Source organism: Engystomops pustulosus, chromosome 2, assembly GCF_040894005.1.
Source record: "Engystomops pustulosus chromosome 2, aEngPut4.maternal, whole genome shotgun sequence".
NCBI lineage: Eukaryota > Metazoa > Chordata > Amphibia > Anura > Leptodactylidae > Engystomops > Engystomops pustulosus.
In genome coordinates, this window is record NC_092412.1 from 26,033,599 (window position 1) to 26,051,123 (window position 17,525).

Sequence of the window (17,525 nt, forward strand, 5' to 3'; positions counted from 1 at the left end):
AGCAACCACATGGCTCTCCTCCACTGGGGTCACAACCGCATTGGCAAAGGAGCGAGGACAACGGCTGAAAGGGTGACCGAGCTCACCACACAGGTTACACCTAATGTCCTTACAGGATGCAGCGAGATGACCTAGCCCACCACACAAAGCGCACTTCTGCACTTGGCAGCTGGCGCTAAAGTGTGTGGGGTCACCGCACCTGTGACAGACCTTCGGCTGCCCCTGGTAGAAAATCAGGATTCTGTCCCGTCCAAGAAAGGCTGAAGAAGGAATGTGGGCGACTGTGCCGCCTGAACACTTCAACTTCATCATGAAGGTCCAGGCTCCAGACCAAATGCCAAATTCATCGCGGTTTTTCTGAGGTACCTGTACAACCTCACCATAACGACTGAGCCAAGTCATGATGTCCATGCAAGAAAGTGACTCGTTACGGGTCAAAACGGTCACCTTCTTGACTGCGTTTTGTCGAGACACTGCTTGCACAGCAAAGTCTCGCCATGCGGGCTCGTTCTTTGCCAGCTCATAATTCGACCAGAAGAGCTCTAAGCCCTCCGGCCGAACAAAGCTGACATCGAACTCCGGAGTACCATAAGGATGTATCAGGGCAAAGATGTCACTAGCCCTGAAGTTCATCTTCAGGAGGAGCTCCACCACCCTTGACCTGGGTGGGCATGCGTCACTGCCCCTCCAGCGAAGACGAACCACATTCCTACGGGCAGCTCCGGGCCCGGTTGTGGGTAAAGACCATACAGTCTCTCCCCCCCTTTTCTCTTGGAAGGCTGCCAGGCCATGCCTGTCTGTCCAGAAGGACAGATCAACATCTCTCCCCTCTACAGTGATTGACTTTTCCCCTCTCCTGAGAGCCTCCAGAAGACGCCTTTGCAAAACGCTATTCCCAGAGTCAGGAGACAAGGAGTTAACCCCACTTGCCCCAGCGGTGACACTCGCATAGCTCCTTATGGGAGCGGCCACCACTGGGGGTGCAGATGGTCCAGCACGCACAACAGGATCACCCCCCTCAGCACCATTCACCACTCCCACATTCACCACACTATGTGCATTACTGCCTCGCTTCCTTGCATCACTCACACCAGCTGGGCCAGGAGGACCTGGGGTTGCCTCGGCGTCACTGGGCACTGGGGGTAGAGCCACCTCCATAGCTGATACAGCCTGAGAAGAGGCAGCTCCAACCCCGATCTTAAAGGTGCCCTCTGCCTCATTGGCATTAACCCCTTGTTGTCCAGTAGTTTTTTTAATATTTCTGCTCTGCTGCTCGCTGGATGCAAGAGGCCACTTGCCCTTGCAGACTCCGGACAGTCTTTTTGTGCCCTCTCCAGGGTCTGATGATCCAATGCAAAACAACACTTTTCCTGCGCCTTTCTCTGCAGGCTGTTCGGGATGCTTGGGAGGCGCCGCACCACAAGCCCCAGCAGCCCCATCACACTGCCGCTGCTCACCGGAGCTAGATGCAGCCACAGTGCTAGGGGCCACAGGAGCCACCGCCACTGCCCCTGGCACCGGGCCACCCCCCCCTCCCACTAGGGGGCAGCGCACAGTACCAGGACCTGCCGGATCGCCCTCACTGTCCGGCCTTTCGGCCGATGCCTTCCCTGCACCATCCTTGCTACTACAAACAAGGCTGGTGCTCTGCGCCATGATGGAACGTGGCTTTGCACTCTCCCCGCACCCTGGCACCGAGTCCACTGCAGGATTCGTGCTGGGCTGGGTTACGGGGCCTACACGACAGGCTGACACTGCTGCCCGCCCGGAGGAAACAGGGAGGGGACGAAACACCAGATTCACCTCCTGAGACGCCTTGGTCTTCTTGGGTCTCGTCTTCTTCCTCTTTTGGTCGTCATCTGGCATATCATCGCCGAAGGAGAAGTTCTGGAGGTGAACTGGAGACTCAAGCTGGCGTATCTGAGCCATTAGCGCCCCCCCCTGGCCGCTGTCATCACTTTCCTCCTCCAGGTTGGCAGAGCCGCAGCCTGATGGTAATGGCGCTTGCTCCGCAGGCAGCCTGTCGTGCGAGGCCTGCTGATGTTGGTGCAGGCCACCAGACGGACACGGCAGGTCTTCCTCATCCTCCTCATCATCGCTATCATCCGCCTGGATCTGAAGCCCCTTCAGTTTTCTTAACTGCTCCTGGCGCATGTCATCAAACCGGGCATCATTCTCCAACTTTTCACGGAACGGACCGCTGTGCTCGCGGATTAGATGTCGCTTCTCCTGCAGAGCGGTGACCTCGGCTTTTAGTCTGTCTATGGTGGTAAGTAGATCAGACTTTTTCTTTCTCTGCGTAGCCACCCCCGCTAGGGCCAAGGTCTCCCGTATCTCCTCCTGGAGCCTCCTCAGCGCCTTGCCAGCTTCCTCGTACTCACGGAGGTGCTCAGCAATCCGGGAGCCATAGATGGTAGCAGACTCCCGGGCCTTTAGATGTCCCCATGCTTTTTGCACACCTCCGTGAGCACCCAGCTTTCCAGCTGAACCACCCAGCTTTCCCGCACATACATCCAGCTTTCCAGGAGGAGCACTCAGGCTGATGTCACTTGCCTTGATCTTCTGTGTTCCGGAGACCTTGCGGCTTCCCTGGGTCTTGGGGGTGGCAGCCGAGGTCACATCGCTGCGTCCTTGGCTCCGGGCAGATCTTCTTACACCCTCCGATTTGGCCGGTAACTGGCTTCTCCTGCCCCCCGCCGGCCTGGTCCGGGAGACAGGAGCCTGGGATTTTCCTGCAGGATTCATCCCACAGAACCCACTCCCTCCCTGGGGAGGAGAGAGCAGGCCTGGGTGGATTGGGTTTGCTCCAGGTGGTGCAGGAGCTCAGCAGAACACAACCACACCCGTCAGCAGTTCACAGCAGAATGATCCAGCACGAGCTATTCTGCTGCTGGTGCAGTCACTGTGTACATACATGACATTACTTATCCTGTACTGATCCTGAGTTACATCCTGTATTATACTCCACAGCTGCACTCACTATTCTGCTACTGGTGCAGTCACTGTGTACATACATGACATTACTTACCCTGTACTGACCCTGAGTTACATCCTGTATTATACTCCAGAGCTGCACTCACTATTGTGCTGCTGGTGCAGTCACTGTGTACATACATGACATTACTTATCCTGTACTGATCCTGAGTTACATCCTGTATTATACTCCACAGCTGCACTCACTTTTCTACCCCATTTTAATATAAGATATGAACCGTGAAATATCTCTTTAAGGTAAAGTAAAGTCCAGTTATCAGTCTGAAGACAAATCCAGCTCCTCTACATCTCTGAAGGACCCAGTGAGGCGCGTTACATCCCCGGACATCAGCTTTGCAGTGTATGAAGTGGCTGATGTTTGTTTTATCCACAGGAGAGTGAAACTTATCTGTAAACTGTATATTAGGAGTATGAAGAGTAGTAATGGGGCAGCAGTGATAAAGGGCTCCATCCCGCTATCTCATTTATGGCTTTCACTGCCAGCACTAATATCCCTTGGCTTCAGGAGTGTTATCAATGTCAAGAGACTCTCAGCGAGTCTGGAGAACATCGAGGAGACCTCCTGACATCTCACATCTTCCAATGTGATGAAACCATGGAGCTGAGATACATTGTATCCATACGTTCCTATATGCAAATCCCCCTCCTTGATCCAGGCGCTTAGGGTCTAACTCTTTCAAGTGTCTCAATTTCCCGAAAAGGTAAGGACTAGTAATCTCTGGAGGACTGGAGCTGTCACAAACGGCCAAGCCGCTGATTTATAGGATGTGCGCGAGACGAGAACCATTAGCCGGTGACTATCACTTGTGTCGTAACACTCAGATATTGACAACTACCACACTGGCGCCAACTTCACACATTGGTGGTACATGCACTTAGGTTATATTTAGATGGTGCTGCCAGGAACTTGCGTAGATGATGTCTGGCCTAAAGGAGGACCTGCTCTTCAGAGGTGAGACAGATTCTGAAGCTTAGATGGTGTGGACTTGCTAAGCCAATTAGACCTTTCCAAGATCAAGTTGTAGAGCTATTTTGTCACCTAAACAGTATGACTTTGGGCAACTTTTCAAAGTTTCCTCCTTGGTTTCCACCCTCTAACCCCTATACAGGGATCTGGACTTTGGAGTTCATGAGGTTGTATCGCGTAAAAGCCAGCGCGATTGTGCCAAAATCCAATCGCGTGCGACACATTCCCCTTTTAAATTCCTGTCCCAGCGGCGCAAAACGGAAATTGTCGGGATGTCCGATGAAAGTGCGGTCCGCAGAGGGCAAAGAGTGGTCAGATACAAGCCAAGGTCAGGGCAGGCGTAATTCAAGTCAAGCTGTAGGTCCGGATAGTCTTAATGAGTAGGGTGGAATTAGTCACATTTAATGGACTTCTTATCTTGAGTACAAAGGATTGGGTATGTTAAAATTCAACATGTCTGATCCGTTTTCCCAACATCTGCTTGAGTAATTGTGGTCAAACACCTACTGCACCTTACTTTCAAGCCAAACCCACCATAGTGAGCATGTTCTCATCTCCCCATTGAAAAGTTGGGTGAGCTAGCATTTGAATCCTTATTTCACAGTCCTGCTGCTACTAGCAATGTACACAAACTTTTAATTACATATCTTTCAAGGGCTAATACCGAACACTGGCTGCAGTTCACTCCAGAGAGAACAGTGCACAGCAGTGTGAGGACACCCTTCCCCTAGAAGCTACAGTCCTGGAATAGAAATCCATATTACACATTGGGGCAGATTTACTTACCCGGTCCATTCGCGATCCAGTGGCGCGTTCTCTGCGCTGGATTCGGGTCCGGCCGGGATTTATTAAGGTAGTTTCTCTGCCGTCCACAAGGTGGCGCTGCTGCGCTGAAAAGAATCGGAACGCGCTGGAGTTGACCGAGCCGGGCTGAGTGAAGGTAAGTGCAAGCTCCGCGACAGATTTTTTTTTTTTTTTAAAGCGTTTTTTCTGAATCCGTTGGGTTTTCGTTCGGCCACGCCCCCCGATTTCCGTTGCGTGCATGCCAGCGCCAATGCGCCAAAATTCCGGGGAAAACGGTGCAAATCGGAAACATTCGGGTAACACGTCGGGAAAACGCGAATCGGGCCCTTAGTAAATGACCCCCATTGTGATTACACATTGCTCCAGGGGCAATACCTAACACTGTCTGCAGCCTACACAGTCACACCTGCTGACAGGTTCCCTTTAAGGATCTTTAATATCATAATGTGATATTTTTTGAGTACGCTCTCAGCTACATCTGTAAGCACTTTATTATTAGTCCTGGCACTATGAATGTTGCCGGCAGGTATGTGGTGAGGCATGCAGGTATGTTCGCTCACTCTCTATTCGGCCTGTGCTGCAGTTTATTATTACGTTACAGCCTCTATTAACGCTTTTATTAGCTTGCGCTTTTCCTGTCTCCGGCGTTACCTCATTACTTTGATTCTCCGCAGTCTAATTCTGGATCCTAATGAAGCCTTGCGGAGTGTCAGGCGGCCAGCAGCGCACTAATGATTTATGGGCCATTGTCTGGCTGTTACAAGGGCCTCGCGCTAACGTCTTCATTCTGGCCGCGCTATAAAGACGGTCATGGCTCCGCACTTTGGCACGTGGGAGAATGAGGAATGATCTCTTCCATATTGTGTACATGTGTCAGCTCCGGAGGGAAATCTATGACAGGGCTCCACAAGCTAGCACGTGTCTGTATGGCAGTATGTGCGTACTATGGTGGTATCATTTCAGCACGGTATGGTAGCACTATGTAGTAGGTATATACTACTGTATAGTGGTATTATTTGAGCACGTGTAAACACTGCATGGTCGCATAATGTAATCACTGTATGGTGGTATTACTTCAGCCCTGTATGGTGGTAATTATTTTAGCACTGTATGGTGGTATTATTTCAGAACTGTATGGCGGTAGTATTTCAGCACTGTAAGGTGGTATTATTTTAGCACTGTATGGTGGTGGTATTTTAGTACTGTATGGTGGTATCATGTGAGCACTGTATTATGGTATTGTTTGAGCACTGTATTATTGCATTATTTGAGCACTGTATTATGGTATTATTTGAGCACTGTATTATGGTATTATTTGAGCACTGTATGGTGGTATTATTTCAGCCCTGTATGGTGGTATTTTTTTAGCACTGTATGGTAGCATTATTTCAGCACTGTATAGTGATTTTATTTTAGCACTGTATGGTGATATTATTTGACCATGGTATGGTGGTATTCTTTCAGCACTGTATGGTGGTATTATTTCAGCACTGTTTAATGGTATTATTTCAGCACTGTTTAATGGTATTATTTAAGCACTGTACGGTGGTATTATTTGAGCACTGTACGGTGGTATTATTTGGGAACTTTGTATTATTTGAGCACTGTGTGTTGGTATTATTTGAGCACTGTACGGTGGTATTTATGTGGGCACTTTGTATAATTTGAGCACTGTGTGTTGGTATTATTTGAGCACTTTATGATGGTGTCATTTGAGCACTGTATGGTGGTAGTAGTATAGTGGTGTAGTAGTATTAGTAGTAGTAGTAGTATTCCTCTATATGGTAGTAGTAGCATAGCGATAGGTGAGAACTGTATGATGTTTCATTTGAACACAGTAAGATGGTGTTTTTTCAGCACTATATGTTAGTATTACTTATACTCTATGATGATTCATCACTGCAGGGTAGTATTATTTGTGTATTCTATCTTATGAATTTTTGAGCACCATATGTAAGTCTTATTTGAACACTGTGTAGTTATATGTTAATACTGTATGTTGGTATTATTTGAGCCCTGCTGGTGGTATTGATATGGTGGTGTCTTTAATCACTGTGATAGCACATTATGATAGTGTTATCCCTGTATTGTAGTAGTATTTAACACCGTATAGTTGTTTTTTGAGTATGGTATGGCAGTATTTATTGAATGGCACTGTCTGAGAGCAGAACTGTTCTTGTTGGCCATGACAACCAATCAGAGCTCAGCTTTCATTTGTCCACAGCTGTTTATAAAATGAAAGCCGAGCTCTGATTAGAAGAGTTTTACCTCAGACACTACTGGCCTGTGTTATATGGACTCCATATTGTAAAGCGCTGTAGATTTTGTGACATTTATACACTTTATATACAGAAGATAATTTGAGGCGTTTTAGTTTTATGGATTTGTAATGCAACACTAATAATTGTGTCCACAGTCTGACATATGATAGTACCTTTGCTGGCGGTCACTGAATAGAATTAGTACCTCTGCTGGTGGTCACTGAATAGAATTTTTTCAAGGACTTTTTTTTAGGGAAAGTGACAAAATTTGGGTTCACCTGATCTGCCCCTGGGGGAAGGGGGAGCCCCAAAAACTCATGAGCTCATACGTTCTAGATGACTCAGATGTCGGCCGTAAAACAAACCAGGCCATTGTGTAATACGTGTACATCTACATACTCACAGCGACTCGCAGCTTGAAGCCATTACACGGTAAACACACGGCGCAGGAATTTATTGCAACTTATGGAATTGGTTAATGCCTTTGGAAAAAAAAAATACACAATCCCAACATGTGTTCGGAACGGCTCCGCTCCGGGACATGTGATTGTTATAAGAGGAGACGACTTTGCTGAACATGTAAATCTCCGGGATGGAAGTGTCACCTTTCCTTCCCCCTCACGCTGTCAGGAATTTGTACGGTGACTCTATTTTTATTCGCAATCTGCTTTACGGCTTGCTGTAAAACAACCCACAAATTCCCAATCTGCTTTACGGCATGCTGTAAAATGATCCACAATGATCATGGATGCAGAGTTCTGAAAGGATTCACGTCTCAAGAGTAACGTCTCAAGACAATAGCTCATAAATTCAGAATTTTACAGATTAATCCTATAACAAGGCTCTAGATCTGTTGTCACGGCCCCACCTACAGTATTTTTCAGACTATAAGGCGCACCGGTGTATAAGGCGCACCATCAATAAATGCCTGCTAAAATGTCTAAGTTCATATATAAGGTGCACCTGATTATAAGGATGAATGACCAGCAGGTGGCAAACCTCTGCACAGTTCAAGGCAGCTGTTGTCTGTAAGTACGGTTCATATATAAGGCGCACTGGACTATAAGGCGCACCTTTGATTTCTGAGAAAATCAAAGGATGTTTTGTGCGCCTTATAGTCCGAAAAATACGGTACTTTTGTTCAGAGTCTACTATAGGGTTGAGTAATCACTTGGTCCCCGATTCATGGAGCTTGCAATCTAATTTTATGGACCAAGCATTTGTTTTTTTAAATGAAACACCCAATCCGAAAGGGAGCATATCACTACTTAAAGGGGTGTTCCAGATCAGAAATATCAATGATCTATTCCAAAGTCATCAATTTCAGATTGGTTGTGATCCAACACCTTAACCCCCTACCCATCAGCTTGGAATATACAGCAGACAGCGCCACTCTCTTTGTAGTGGTGGAACTGAAGTACTGCGGTTTATGGGTGCTGATCTACAGTCACCTAGGCTGACCAGTACAGACAGTATGGCGCTATCTGCTTCCTGTTCGATTTTTAGATTGGAAACCTCCTTTAAGGATTTGTCCACTCACAACACTTTTCCAATTAGTCTATGAAAATATTGTGAAAATTATCTCAATTACAAACAAACTTCTATATGATATAGAAGATATATGTGTCTTCGTGGTTACAGACTACAAAAATTATGTGTAGTCAGATCCTGTACAAAACAGATGGAAGGACGTATAACTGCACCAGATTAGAGGGTTTATGACTGAAGGATCTGACTACACAGGGTTTGTTTGTAGTCATGTAACCATGGAAACACATTGGTCCAATTAAACTAAGGCTGCATACGTGCTATGCTATGGCCGGGCAGGCATACGTCAGCCGCGATGGAGAGGAGGAGGGGTGACGCACGTGTGCCTTACATACTCCTGTGCAGCCATAGACTATGTAGTCATCACCAGAACAATCATGGGAAAGAGGGGCGTGTAGAGTTAAATGAGTTACTTGCGTAAGAAAGAGTTATATGCTTCTCCTATATACTTTCTATATGAATTCATCATCGTTTAATTGCTGTCATTCATCAGGAAGCTTTATTGTCACACATGTGCACTGCTCGTTTTATCCCTGGTCATGTGATGTCACACAGGTGCACTGCTCGTTATATCCCTGGTCATGTGATGTCACACAGGTGCACGGCCTGTTATATCCCTGGTCATGTGATGTCACACATGTGCACTGCTCGTTATATCCCTGGTCATGTGATGTCACACATGTGCACTGCTCGTTATATCCCTGGTCATGTGATGTCACACAGGTGCACGGCCTGTTATATCCCTGGTCATGTGATGTCACACATGTGCACTGCTCGTTATATCCCTGGTCATGTGATGTGACACAGGTGCACGGCCCGTTATATCCCTGGTCATGTGATGTCACACATGTGCACTGCCCGTTATATCCCTGGTCATGTGATGTCACACATGTGCACTGCTCGTTATATCCCTGGTCATGTGATGTCACACAGGTGCACGGCCTGTTATATCCCTGGTCATGGGATGTCACACATGTGCACTGCCTGTTATATCCCTGGTCATGTGATGTCACACATGTGCACTGCCCGTTATATTCCTGGTCATGTGATGTCACACATGTGCACTGCCCGTTATATATCTCGTTATGTGATGTCACACATGTGCACTGCCTGTTATATCCCTGGTCATGTGATGTCACACATGTGCACTGCCCGTTATATTCCTGGTCATGTGATGTCACACATGTGCACTGCCCGTTATATATCTCGTTATGTGATGTCACACATGTGCACTGCCCGTTATATCCCTGGTCATGTGATGTCACACAGGTGCACGGCCCGTTATATTCCTGGTCATGCGTCATCACATAGGTGCACAGCTAATTGTATCCCTAGTCACGTGATGTCACACAGGTGCACAGCCCGTTATATCCCTGGTCATTTGATGTTACACAGGTGCAAGGTCAGTTATATCCCTGGTAATGTGATGTCACACAGGTGCGTTGCTTGATATATCTTTGGTTGTGTAATGTCACACAGGTGCACGGCTAGTTATATCCCTGGTCATGTGACGTCACACAGGTACATTGTTTATACATTCCTGGTCATGTGATGTCACACAGGTGCACGGCTGTTCATCCACTAGTAATAAACAATGAAGCTTCCTGTTGAATGACAGCAAGCAGAGATCTAGACAGCCATGAGGAATTGATATAGAAAGTATATGGGAAAATTGTGTAACTTTTCATTTCACAAACAATATCAAGTATCTGCTGAAACTGCACAACCCCTATGATATGATTTTCGGCTTTGCACAATCCCTACATGTTAGAAGGGTCACTTCACAACAAGTAGGATCTTAAAGTGTCCCTCTGCTCCCATCCCAGCGATCAGTTCTGATCTATACAGAAACCTGGTAATAAGTGTTAAATTTTTCTACAGCTCCCCCGCAGGCGAAATGAGACATTACACACCGTCCATTCAAATCAGTAGCAGTTCTGTGTATTAGAGCCCTCCAGAGCAAGAGCGATTATGGTAAATAGGAAACTACCATATTTTTCGGACTATAAGGCGCACAAAAAATACTTGTATTTTTCAGAAATCAAAGGTGCGCCTTATAGTCCAGTGCGCCTTATATATGAACCGTATTTACAGACAACAGCTGCCTGGAACTGTGCACAGGTCTGCCCCCTGCTGGTCATTCATCCGTATAATCAGGTGCGCATTATAATCCGGTGCGCCTTATATATGAACCTAGACGTTTTAGCAGGCATTTATTGATGGTGCGCCTTATAATCTGAAAAATACTGTAATTTATTTCCTTCACCTGGGGCACAGATATAGTTTTGTGCCCTAGTCCTGCATCCAAATATTCAAACATTGTTCTGGGGATTAACCCATTAGTCGCTGAAGGCGAGATATATAATCGCACAAGACGCAAAGTTATTGGGATGTAGCGGAAACGCAGAAAGGGAAGTTACGGTGAGACGAGGAGTCTACACGACACATATTTCCAGGGTCAGAACTTCAGAAATCGGATACCGTAAAAATAAGAGAAAGACGAGTGTTAACGACACTTGTGGGCAGGTTTAGAAACCCGAGCCCTGTGTGACTGCGCGCAGACCCAGCGTGACCCCCGCCGCAGACAGGCACGAGCAAAGCATAAAAGAAGGTGTTCACGTTTTACTGTTCTTCAGCTCCGGTTTCTTGTAAAATGAACAGGCTCTATGTATAGTGCGTATAGGAGGAACACAGGGGGTTAAAAAAACGCCTAAAAAGTGCATGGTGTATGGCGACATCCAGTGGTGCGCTGTGGTATTGCAGCAGGAGCAGATATATTGGATCTGTAATCCATTTCTAGGTGTCATCTAGATGCAGATGTAGCAGAGCTGAGTTTGACACTTTGTAATCTAGAATATTATCCATTTACACTTCATGGTTCTGATTCTATTGGGGTCTTGGTCTGTGGTTTAACATAAGACCTACCGAAACCCATAGCCACCTGTCAGCAGATGTGAGCATGCAGTACTACAGCTGGTGTTAGGTATATTGTCCCTGGAGAGATGTGTACTCAAACCTTTGTTTATGTTGTTTGTAGCCAAAGGACTGTGAAATATAGATTTATATTCCCGGATTGTAGTGTTTTCTAGTGCACTGGGGACATGTCCTCACACTGCTGTGCTCTCTGCAGATAGTTTTAAGTATTGTCTCAGGAGAAATATGTAATCATATCTTTTTGTATGTTGTTAGTAACAGCAGGACTGTGAAATATAGATTTATATTCCCAGATTGTAGAGTCTTCTAGTGCACTGGGGACATGTCCTCACACTGCTGTGCTCTCTGCAGATAGTTTTAGGCATTGTCTCAGGCGAAATATGTAATCATAACTTTTTGTATGTTGTTAGTAGCAGCAGGACTGTGAAATATGGATTAATATTCCAATATTGCAGCATCTCCAAACGCAAAGGGAGCCTGTCCTCACTCTGCCATGATCTGTGCTATCTGCAGATAGTGTTAGGTATTGTCTCAGGAGAAATAGGAGATTTAAACTTTGTGGTTGTTTGTAGCAGGACTGTAAAATATTGATTTATATTCCAGGATTGTAGCTTTTCCAAGTGCACTGTGTACATATACTTACACTGCTGTGCTCTCACTCACAGCCCCTCCTGGAGTTAAAGCTACAGCAGTCAATCAGTGCAGAAGGGAAGGTCTGTGAAACAGTACTAAGAGCACAGCAGTGTGAGGACACACTAGGGTGAATCTGTTACCGCTGCAGGGGCTGACCAATGGGTGGACCTAGAACTAGAACGACATTTCCCTAGAGGGAACTATTAAAGGGGTATTCCGGGAATATGAACGTCTGACACAAAAACCCATGATGATATAAATAAATGAATACAACAATACTAAATGTCATTAGTCACAAAACGGAGCTTAAATAATTTGATTTTAGGATTTACAAAATTTATGGGCTCTTTAAAGTAGGTGGAGTTATCACTAAGATGGCCGCCACTGGAAAATGCAAGTTCCATGATCCTTTAGTTCTCAGTAACTCCTCCTCCCTCTTGTGCTCTGCTCCCGGTGATGATTTAACAGGTTTTCTTGCTCTGTTACCATAGTAATGATGTGCAACTGCCATCACCACACCACTGGCCATACTGGATGCACTGCAACCAACCGACTACAGCCAAACATAGTGCTGATCACATGACCCTGCCCCGGCAGGTGTAGGACATGTGATGTGGACATGTGACCAGCGGCCATCTTCTTTTCTGCAACGCACCGCGCGGAGGAAATTAACGGACTGATTAAAGGGCCAGTAGCATTTTAATTCTTCATTACAGTCTATGTCAACAGCATTTTCTGCTAACGGGAGCAAAATTTTAAATAACAACTAATTACACATTAGCTTATATTTTAAGGACCCATTTGTATATGAATTATGCTGATTCCTGGAATATCCCTTTAAGTTAGTATTTCCCAGGGTGCATTGCTCTACTAGCTGGATCTCATCAAGTAGAATCTGTACCACTCATGAGATAATGGGGCACATTTACTTAACCGTTCGGTTGACGCCGCCGATCCGGGATGTCCAATGAGGATCCGGAGCTGCCGCGATTCACTAAGATCTCCTTCATGTGTCGCTTCCCCCGCTGAGGTCCGCCGGATTTCACCTTCTTCTTCCTGGTGCATGTAAGTGCTGATCTTCCGACACAATTTCAATTTTAAATTATGTGGTTTCTCCGAATCAGTCGGGTTGTCCGACAGCCGCAGCCCCCGATTTGTGTCGCATGAAAGCCGGCGCCGATGCACCACAATACGACCGCGTTTGTCAAAAACCTGAGCAATTCAGCGCAAAACCAAAAAATTTGGGAAACCCGACGGAATGGGCCCTGTTATGTTTGTAATGCCTCTTACTGCTTCTTTTCATTGGATAGTCACGAATGAGCGCCCCCTATAGGGCTCACAGCTTAGACCCCACATCCAAGTGTAGCTGCAGGACACCAAGTCTTATCATATAGCAGCTTGGGATATAAGTCATGGGGTCCCGCTCACACGTCAGCTATACAGTACAGCAGCGCAAACCACAGGGCAATGTACATGACACCACAGTAACATGAGAAGGACCTTTCAAGCTTCACTTTCTTCTCTTACACCTGCCCTTGAATTCCTATGGGGGCTATGACTTATACAGGGGGAACGTGGGACTTACAGTTCTGCTCATGACTGTATCCACCTATATACACACACCACATAAAATAAATATATATATATACACACACACAAATGTATTCATACAGATATATACTTATATACAGGCACAACATAAAAATATATATACACACACACAAATGTATTCATACAGATATATACTTATATACAGGCACAACATAAAAATATATATACACACACACAAATGTATTCATACAGATATATACTTATATACAGGCACAACATAAAAATATATATACACACACACAAATGTATTCATACAGATATATACTTATATACAGGCACAACATAAAAATATATATACACACACACAAATGTATTCATACAGATATATACTTATATACAGGCACAACATAAAAATATATATACACACACACAAAACATAAAAATATAATCATAGAGACACACATACGCAGCGTAAAAATACATATAAACAGATACACATCTTTGTCTCTCTCTCTCTCTAGATAGATGGATAGATAGATATAGACAACATAAAAAATATATTAATACAGATAAATATATGTACACAAATGAACCTAAAACATACACACTTATAACATTTCTGCAAAATTTATACATGCCCACATACAATTGATGTAGTTTTTACTCCTGACCTATAGGTGGCGCTGTGAAAATTCACATTACACTGATATCCTTGTATTGGTTATGTATAGCGCCACCGTTATGTGAGAAACAATAGGTAGTTGACTTTCAATGCTCATGGCTGCCCTCTAGTGGTAAGTCCTAGTGTAGTCACTGTTGAACCAGTAACGGTAGTCACATCCCCGCCTACACGTTCTGTATACAGTGGTGTGAGTGACTTTGTAAAAGCCTTTCCATGCTACTTATAGCAGTGCCTTGTGGTGTAGCATGGGGTATTTAGGTCAAAACATTGCCTCTTTCCCTCTAGAAAATCTCAGATGATGATGATATGTTGTATAATGCAATGTTATTGTAGTTCTGTATATATAATGTATCTTCTCTATATAGTATGGTATAAATTTGCTAAAACAAAAATTCCTTTTACTTTTGCAGGTGCAAAGATGGACTCCAAGGTTTTGCCTTTTCAGCACTAAAGTAAGTAGCCCTGGTGGTGAGTGTAAGCTGATGTCATGGACATGTGAAGCTCTTCCAATATATTACAAGAGATTAAGAAATATTCAGTATTAAAGGGGTTGTCCACTTTCCTCACCATGTTTCCATACAATGATAGAGAAGACTATTCAGGATTTAGCTCCGCCTGCAAATTGCCTCACCTTCAGGGATCCATAAGTGCCAATATATACCAAGTATGCACCAAGCACTGTGTCCATGGATTTCTGAAGAGGGTAATAACCACCACTCTGCAGGTATAGGGTATTGATGAGGCCACCAATCCTAATTAACCTACATCAACCTCTTTCAGTGCATCTATATATGTACCCCATACATTACCAGTATTTACATCTTATCTAAATATGGCAGCCAGCACCATTGTGAGGCCATCAGCTGGTATTTGTACCCCTGGAAGGGTTGATAAGGAGAACTCAAGTTCGCCCTGAGAACAGATTCCTCTTCCAGATTCCATACCGGATTTGGTATCAAAGGTATAGGTACCACAGAGCCAGTCCATGGAAGTATTTAGGAAAGAGGAGGCTAAGCTCACTTTGATCATAGGTGTTAAAAACCTTGTCTGGTGTTTCCTCTCCAGAAGAACTGAAACTTAAGATCAGAGCCCCGCAAGGATATTGGAAAGTATGTGGATGTGAAAAGCAGGTTCTTTTGTCCTAGGTGTCAAATATGAGAACTGTAGATGGTCCTGTGAGGCCAACCAAAACATTCTTCTCGTCTTGGTCAACCCAAAACATTCTTCTCGTCTTGGTCAACCTAAAACATTCCTCCCATCTTGGCCAACCTAAAACATTCGTCTTGCCTTGGTCAACCCAAAACATTCTTCTCGTCTTGGTCAACCCAAAATATTCTTCTCGTCTTGGTCAACCCAAAACATTCTTCTGGTCTTGGTCAATTCAAAACATTCTTCTCGTCTTGGTCAACCCAAAACATTCTTCTGGTCTTGGTCAACCAAAACATTCTTCCCGTCTTGGTCAACCCAAAACATGCTTCCCGTCTTGGTCAACCCAAAACATTCTTCCCGTCTTGGTCAACCCAAAACATTCTTCCCGTCTTGGTCAACCCAAAACATTCTTCCCGTCTTGGTCAACCCTAAACATTCTTCTCGTCTTGGTCAACCCTAAACATTCTTCTCGTCTTGGTCAACCCTAAACATTCTTCCCATCTTGGTCAATCCAAAACATTCTTCTCATCTTGGTCAACCCAAAACATTCTTCTCATCTTGGTCAACCCGAATATTGGCCCCTTCACTGTGCTAATCTTGGTCAACCTAAAACGGGTACTCCTAGTGCTCTCTAACATATTCTTCTGAAATACCCCTTGGACATCATAATATACACTGCAGGGACCTCACCAGAAGAAGTCATTACCACTCTACTCTATCACATGAAGCTTAGTCCTTGTCTTTAAGACCAATGGGGTCTTCATTCTCCCATCAAGACCATGACAACCATCTACTATGACTCCTCACGCTATGGCTATAAGCCGCCTTCTGAATGTTTTATTTGGATTACTATGAACATCGCTGTCCACGTCTCCTCTTCCAGATTCCATACCACATCTGGTATCAAATGTATAAGTACCAAAGAGGCAGTCCATGGAAGTATTTAGGAAAGAGGAGGCTAAGCTCACTTTGATCATAGGTGTTAAGAACCTTGTCTGGTGTTTCCCCTCCAGAAGAACTGAAACTTAAGGTCAGGGCCCCCCAAGGATATTGGAAAGTATATGGATGTGAAAAGCAGGTTCTTTTGTCCTAGGTGTCAAATATGAGAACTGTAGATGGTCCTGTGAGGCCAACCAAAACATTCTTCTCGTCTTGGTCAACCCAAAACATTCTTCTCGTCTTGGTCAACCTAAAACATTCCTCCCATCTTGGCCAACCTAAAACATTCGTCTTGCCTTGGTCAACCCAAAACATTCTTCCCGTCTTGGTCAACTCAAAACATTCTTCCCGTCTTGGTCAACCCAAAACATTCTTCCCGTCTTGGTCAACCCAAAACATTCTTCCCATCTTGGTCAACCCAAAACATACTTCCCGTCTTGGTCAACCCAAAACATTCTTCTCGTCTTGGTCAACCCAAAACATTCTTCCCATCTTGGTCAACCCAAAACATTCTTCTCATCTTGGTCAACCCAAAACATTCTTCTCATCTTGGTCAACCCGAATATTGGCCCCTTCACTGTGCTAATCTTGGTCAACCTAAAACGGGTACTCCTAGTGCTCTCTAACATATTCTTCTGAAATACCCCTTGGACATCATAATATACACTGCAGGGACCTCACCAGAAGAAGTCATTACCACTTTACTCTATCACATGAAGCTTAGTCCTTGTCTTTAAGACCAATGGGGTCTTCATTCTCCCATCAAGACCATGACAACCATCTACTATGACTCCTCACGCTATGGCTATAAGCCGCCTTCTGAATGTTTTATTTGGATTACTATGTACATCGCTGTCCACGTCTCCTCTTCCAGATTCCATACCACATCTGGTATCAAATGTATAAGTACCAAAGAGGCAGTCCATGGAAGTATTTAGGAAAGAGGAGGCTAAGCTCACTTTGATCATAGGTGTTAAGAACCTTGTCTGGTGTTTCCCCTCCAGAAGAACTGAAACTTAAGGTCAGGGCCCCCCAAGGATATTGGAAAGTATATGGATGTGAA

At 45.0% G+C, this 17,525-nt stretch overlaps 1 protein-coding gene across 1 annotated transcript in view; it reads left to right on the top strand.

Moving 5' to 3' along the window:
- The window catches only part of TMEM135 (transmembrane protein 135), a 264,465-nt gene that overhangs the window by 226,219 nt on the left and 20,721 nt on the right, over window positions 1-17,525 (top strand). Inside the window, exon 7 of the mRNA XM_072134070.1 lies at window positions 14,785-14,826. Within this exon, the coding sequence (XP_071990171.1) occupies window positions 14,785-14,826 (42 nt within the window). The remainder of the gene's footprint in view (window positions 1-14,784; window positions 14,827-17,525) is intronic.